Raw genomic sequence first — 6,747 nt, 5'->3', positions numbered from 1 at the left:
GGATGACCTTCACTCACTGAAATTTACACACCGAACACCACTGTGAAATATGACGATCCGTTCCGTTCAAAGGTTGGGAGACGTATGAAGTTAAAATTGATTTAATGTCTATGAAACTGCTCACCAAAAAAATGCATAACTTTCAACATTTGCTAAAAATGTTTTTGCCTTTCTCATTCACTTTAAAGTTCGTCAATCTTATCCCGACCCGGAGGGCCGAGTGTCATATGCCAATCGACTGATTTCGTCGAGATCGGGAAATGTCTGTGTGTATGTGGAAAAAAATGTGACCTCTGTTTCTCAGAGATGGCTGAACCGATTTGCACAAAGTTAGTCTCAAATAAAAGGTACAATCTTCCCATCGGCTGAAATTGAATTTTTTATTGATTGGACTTCCGGTTCCGGAGTTACGAGTTGAAGAGTGCAATCACACAGCAAATTCCCATATAATTTTTTTTATTTATTAACAGATTAAGGCCGAAGTGGCCTGTGCCTTATACAAAAGATTCCTCCATTCCACTCGGTCCATGGCCGCGCGTCGCCAGCCACGCAGTCTACGAAGGGTCCGCAAATCGTCTTCCACCTGGTCGATCCATCGTGCTCGCTGCGCGCCACGTCTTCTTGTACCGGTCGGATTGCAATTGAGAACCGTTTTCACTGGGCTATTGTCCGACATTCTGGCTACGTGCCCGGCCCACCGTAGTCGTCCGATTTTCGCGGTATGACAGATGGGCGGCTCCCCCAACAGCTGATGCAACTCATGGTTCATTCGCCGTCTCCATGTGCCGTCTTCCATCTGCACTCCACCGTAGATGGTACGCAGCACTTTCCGCTCGAAGACACCAAGTGCGCGTTGGTCCTCCACGAGCATGGTCCAGGTCTCGTGCCCGTAGAGAACTACCGGTCTAATCAGCGTCTTGTAGATGGTCAACTTCGTACGACGGCGAACTCTGTTCGACCGAAGTGTCTTGCGGAGGCCAAAGTAAGCACGATTTCCTGCCACGATGCGTCTACGAATCTCTCTGCTGGTATCATTGTCGGCGGTCACCAGTGAGCCCAAGTACACGAACTCTTCAACCACCTCGATTTCGTCGCCACCGATGCAAACTCGAAGCGGGCGGTTCTCATTCTCTTCTCGTGAACCTCTTCCTATCATGTACTTTGTCTTCGACGTGTTGATGGCAAGTCCGACGCGCTTGGCTTCTCTTTTCAGTCTGATGTAGGCTTCCTCCATCTTCTCAAAGTTTCGTGCAATAATATCAACGTCATCGGCAAAGCCAAGTAGCTGAACGGACTTTGTGAAAATCGTACCACTCGTGTCGATCCCTGCTCTTCTTATTACACCTTCCAGCGCGATGTTGAATAACAGACACGAGAGACCATCACCTTGCCGTAACCCTCTGCGTGATTCGAAGGGACTCGAGAGCGTCCCTGAGACACGTACTACGCACATCACCCGATCCATCGTCGCCTTCTCTAATCGCGTCAGTTTGTCCGGGAATCCGTACTCGTGCATAATCTGCCATAGCTGATCTCGATCGATAGTGTCGTATGCGGCTTTGAAGTCGATGAACAAATGATGTGTGGGAACATTGTACTCGCGGCATTTCTGCAGTACTTGACGAAGAGCGAACACCTGGTCCGTGGTAGATCGTTCGCTCATGAAACCCGCCTGGTACAGCCCCACGAACTTTCTTGCAATTGGTGATAGTCGACGGCATAGTATTTGGGAGAGTACCTTGTAGGCGGCGTTCAGCAGGGTGATTGCTCGGTAATTACAGCAATCCAGCTTGTCGCCCTTTTTGTAGATAGGACACACGACACCTTCCCATATAAACTGAAATGAAAAATTTTCAAAATCAAATTTGTATTTTTGATGCCAAAAGACTTTAAAATGCATGAAACATTGAGATTTGATATAAACTCGAAAAAAATAATGTTTGACAAAAATTGATTTTTTGGACTTTGGTACATTTTTGCCTTTCTCATATACAAAGGTTATGCAATCATTTTAAAAATCGTCAATCATACCGGCCCGGAGGGAGTGCAGTGAGGGGTTGCTACTTTAAAATTAAAACTAGTTTAAAATTTCTTAACAAGTTGAAAATTTTCGGCAGGACCCGGACCTCCCGGATCTTTCTCCATGATCCGCCGCTGGTGTTAAGCGATGTTTCAGTATCACATAGTATCTCAAGATCGTGGCTGTCGATCCGTTGTATGTATGTGCAAATCGTACTGAACATGTAATATTCATTTTCACCATTGTATTGAACATAACCAGCCATGGAATCGTAGTCTGGACAAATGAGAAAAGCACAATTGCACCACTAAGTGGATTAAAACAGGTTTTTATTTTGGGAATGCGTCGAGTTGAGACGAAAACGTAATATGATTAACAACGAGGATAACACTTTCCGAATGTAGAGAGAAATTTATGAAAAATGACGATTTCCATTCGACTCTAGCAGGTCCTGATCGTTTTTGATGAGCATTTGATTTTTGTTGTATTTATATGTATAGGTCAGATGTTCCAAAACAGTAATTTAAGGTCAAGATAGCATCATTTTGAAACCGCCGATTTCGGAGGTTTAGTATCTTCGATGAGTTTTTCAAACGTTAAACAGCGCATCATTTGATAAAATAATTTTGATGGTATATCGTCCAAGAAGTATTTATGGTGAATTTTCTCAGGTTAATATTCATGACTACAATAAAGTCTCAACAAATTCGCTAAAGACACGAACTCTGTTACTATTTTCTGAAAAATTAATTCTGCATAATTTTAAAACTTCAAAAAATACGGTTTCGGAATTATGCCGTTTGGACAGTAAGATCGATTTTCACCAAACCCCCACCAATTTTAAAATTGGTATTGTAAAAAAACGTAAGGGCGATACTTCAATGCTGATAGATGGGACCGAAAAAGTAAACAATCGCCAAAGGGACTATATACTGTATATACAATCATTTTGTCAATTTCAATAGCAAACACAATTTAATTTAATAATTTCGAATACTTCATGAAGTTTTGGGTTTCGATCACTGAATCATGCAATCTAGGATGTAAAAAAAAACAATAGTTCTTAAATAGGAAATAAAACCAAGTCTGGAAACATTCACTGTAGATTTTCTTTGAATGGTGTCACTGCTAGTATCGCTTTTTTTTCAAGAAAAAGCATTCATTTCTTAGTTCTCAGTCGCGTTGGAAATTTGAGTAAAGTATAAACTTCAAATCGATTCCAAAAAAAATCGATTTTTTTTGGCTCAGTACAATATACATAACCCCTTTAGGAAAACTCAGTTTTCCCACCACAATGCATTGATTGAGGAATTTAGATATTTTATTAACAGAGCATTAGCAATAATTCGTTTGTACGTCTATTTTATGGGCCATTTTTTCGCTTTCCTATTGATTTGGTTTGAGATTTCTAGCACTGATGTTGTCCTATGCTGATTTGAGCGAGTCCTGCCACTATCTGTTATCAAAAATATCGCGAAGCATCAAGTTCTAAATGTTCTCAAACGATATAATATCCGAAGAGAGTGATAAGAGTTATAAGAAATGTCTCATCACACTGTTAGGTAGATTAAAAGCGTTTTTCTTCTTCCGTTAGCAAACTGGAGTAAAAAGCAAGTATTTTTTGCTTCTGTTTGCTCCGGAGCAACTTTATACAAACCCATCTGACAACGCTGCTCTAAAGTGAAAAGTGCTCTTCAAACATCGATGACATCTATTTTGTTTTTTACTGTTTTCTCTACCTATCTGATATGTATTTCATTCTGCCAAGGAATCCAAAAACATCAGCTGTCTCCCGTTTCCCAAGAGTTCGCCGACCAGTTTTGCTTTCAAACTGAAGAAAAAACTATAGTTTAACTTCACCAGGCACAATCATCAGAATGAGATGCAGGAAAATCTTAACCTAGAATGGTTTCATTTTACCGTCCAGTATGAGAAACATTTTACAAATAATAATCGTGTATGTCCAAAAGGTATTTGTGTGGATCAGCGAATTCGGTTTTTGTGGAATAATTCGACCAAGTGCTATGATGTAGCAGCGGTGGAGAGTAAGTCCAATCATACGGCTTCATCACACCCCGGCAGCAGATGAGCGCTGGCGAATGTTCTCAGCCACCTGGAGAAGGAGGTTCAGCGCGGAAGAAATATTACCAGACTTCGCCGAGCTGGTGTCTGGACTTTTTTGATAATCTCATAGAGATTGGGTGGGCAGATGGGCGGTTGGAGTTCTGGGAGGGAACGACTGGTAACTTTAAGGTAAATTGTTTGGAGTCATTTGTTTTTAATTACAACTATTGACGGACGTTTCATTGCAGGGTATACATGAAGCCGAAAACACCCACAACAATGGGGTAACTAACATAAAGCTCGGTTGAGTAGACGAATCGATTCTCTGAGGCTGGAAACGTACACGCAAGGTTGTCATATCGATTGGGGATTTACGTCTGCATATGGGCGAAGTAAGTTCTATGTTTCAAGCAATTTTTTAAGCTCACCTAGGGCGCAGAACAGACAGATTTTACTTGTTATTTTAAAATACTGTATATTCTAAGTCATTTAATTTTCAGTCTGTAATGAGTATGTCATCAAGTGCCTTAATTCTTATTCTTTTTTAGCCCACGCACGCACCGGTTCGGCAGGAAGCATTATGTAAAGAAACGTTCAGGATAGGCCCCTCGCTCACCAGAAGTACTATGACACTATGATACTAACGTCTTGCGTCAAATAGAGAGTAGGTACAACATCGTTACGGCCTGATGGAATGAAGTGAAGGCTAATACGATAGGTAGAACGGCAATACTCACGTGGAGTTACAAAATTGTTGGTTCATTCCACTAAATAATTATAAATCTTTATCTCTTGAGAGCATATCGGAATAGTGACTTATCGGTGTTTATCGAATAACGATTAGTTTGTATAATTATCATATTCTGCGCAGGTAATTAGCAAAATCAATATTGTACTAGAAACTGTCATCTAAATTTCTAAATCTATTTTAAATGGTTTAGCAGATTGCTATATTTGGCACTAGTTCGAGAGCCGTTACAGTGAATTATAATCAACGGGATAAACTTGTAGTAAGAATTATTCTCATTTACCTGGTTAGCGATATGTAGTAAAATCATTTATCATAGGTTACCCGACAACATAACCTGTACAGCCTTTAAGTCAGTCGGGGGAATTTCATCAATAGAGAAACTAATTGTAAGTACGAAATGAATAATTTATATGAAATCTAATGAAATTTAATAAATTTATAGTTCGAGTCTCGTCGAACGGACTACGGAAATATTTCTACACATTAGTTTATTTCAGCAATCCGCCGGCTCAAATCCGTCCACAGCGTTGCCAGCTCAACATCACGCATCCGAGGAGGAGCTTCGATGTATCCTGGAGTTTCACCAACAGGGTCACCGGTGACATGTTAGGAAGTGGCGGGCGATACAGTCATGTCTGGAAGCCACGGCCACACTGTTAAAGTGTTCCGGCTCGATAGCCATCTATTGCAGTTCACCCTAAACGGCCATTGCGGTCCTATCACATGTATTTTCATAGACCAGTGGCAGGCCGAGATGAGCGCATCTGGTTGCCAGGATTATGTAATGTGTGCTATGTGTGGGACTTGATACGGGGTATGTCAGCCAAATTTACGGTATGGCCTAAATCTACATAATTAAATTGATTGGTTATTTATAGGTGCCTGTATGTTCAAAATTGAAGCCCATGACGACTCAATCGTCGCACTTGCCTGTTCCCCGAGTTATGCAATATCGCTCGTACTGGATGAACGAATACGGGTCTGGGATAGATTTAAGGGTCAGCCGCTCAACACCATGACCGTCAGTCATGCATATTCATCGCTTGCGATGCTGACGCCGTTCCTTCTCGTGACTGGAAAGCCAGGTTAGTCGAAGATAACTTTCGTAGAAAAATATTCAATCTAATATCATCTCATTTGGGTTCATCAGTCGTATGGGTCGACAATAATGGAGTTGTAGCTCGGGAAGTCATACTTAACTGTTACAATTCACAACTAAGTCCGAAGATTATGCTACCTGCCAGTGGTTCGGGAATTCGTGACTACGGAAATCAAATGAGAATCGTTCGTTTCCCACTTGTGGCGGCGGAAAAGTGGTTCGGTCCGGAGAATCGTAATCGGCCAGCTAACGAAAACAAATGTACAGCAGCAGCCTCTGAACGAAGCCATTGCTAGCACGAGTCTTTGATTTGGAAGGATAGTTGCTGAGGACCATTCTCACAATAGTATAAAAGTTCTAAGTTCTAACCTCAAAAACAGACAACAATAAAATGTATTTCTTTCAGAGTTGATAATATCCATTACGTGATCAAATGCGCTGATGGGTTAGGCTTTGGATTCGGCTATATTCCATCGTCATTGAAGCTAGATCATAGAATCATGTTAATTTGACAGACTGCAAGTGTTATTAGTAGCACAAACAGCTAGCAGCCCAGTTAGTATTGTTCTTTCTGCTTGCAACCAACCTGGTTATATTGATGTCAATGCTAAATTCGCTGTTACAGCTGTATGGTCGCTAACTGTCCCATGTGTTATGGGATTCGCTATTAACATGGGACAGTTATGCTTAGAGCACCAGATTCTAAAAGCGACCAATTTTGGCCAATCACTGGAGACAAAATCACGCGTAACAATAATAAATTAAATTGTTGCTGAGTAATTTTTGTTGTACATGAATAAAACATACCGATTT

At 41.1% G+C, this 6,747-nt stretch overlaps 1 protein-coding gene and 1 long non-coding RNA gene across 2 annotated transcripts; both read left to right on the top strand.

The window, feature by feature from the left end:
• Positions 1 to 4,138: 4,138 nt before the first annotated feature.
• On the top strand, positions 4,139 to 4,715 carry LOC131688787 (uncharacterized). Its single transcript, XR_009305304.1, has 3 exons — positions 4,139 to 4,273; positions 4,333 to 4,476; positions 4,633 to 4,715. It is a non-coding gene; the product is annotated as an uncharacterized LOC131688787 (long non-coding RNA).
• Positions 4,716 to 5,849: 1,134 nt separating this feature from the next.
• On the top strand, positions 5,850 to 6,336 carry LOC131688785 (uncharacterized). Its single transcript, XM_058973302.1, has 2 exons — positions 5,850 to 5,920; positions 5,986 to 6,336. The coding sequence occupies exons 1-2, from the start codon at positions 5,851 to 5,853 to the stop codon at positions 6,228 to 6,230; spliced, it is 315 nt and encodes a 104-aa protein (XP_058829285.1). The 5' UTR covers position 5,850; the 3' UTR covers positions 6,231 to 6,336.
• The last annotated feature ends 411 nt before the right edge of the window (positions 6,337 to 6,747 follow it).

This window comes from Topomyia yanbarensis, chromosome 3, assembly GCF_030247195.1.
Source record: "Topomyia yanbarensis strain Yona2022 chromosome 3, ASM3024719v1, whole genome shotgun sequence".
Lineage (NCBI taxonomy): Eukaryota > Metazoa > Arthropoda > Insecta > Diptera > Culicidae > Topomyia > Topomyia yanbarensis.
This window is presented reverse-complemented; position numbering and strand designations above follow the sequence as displayed.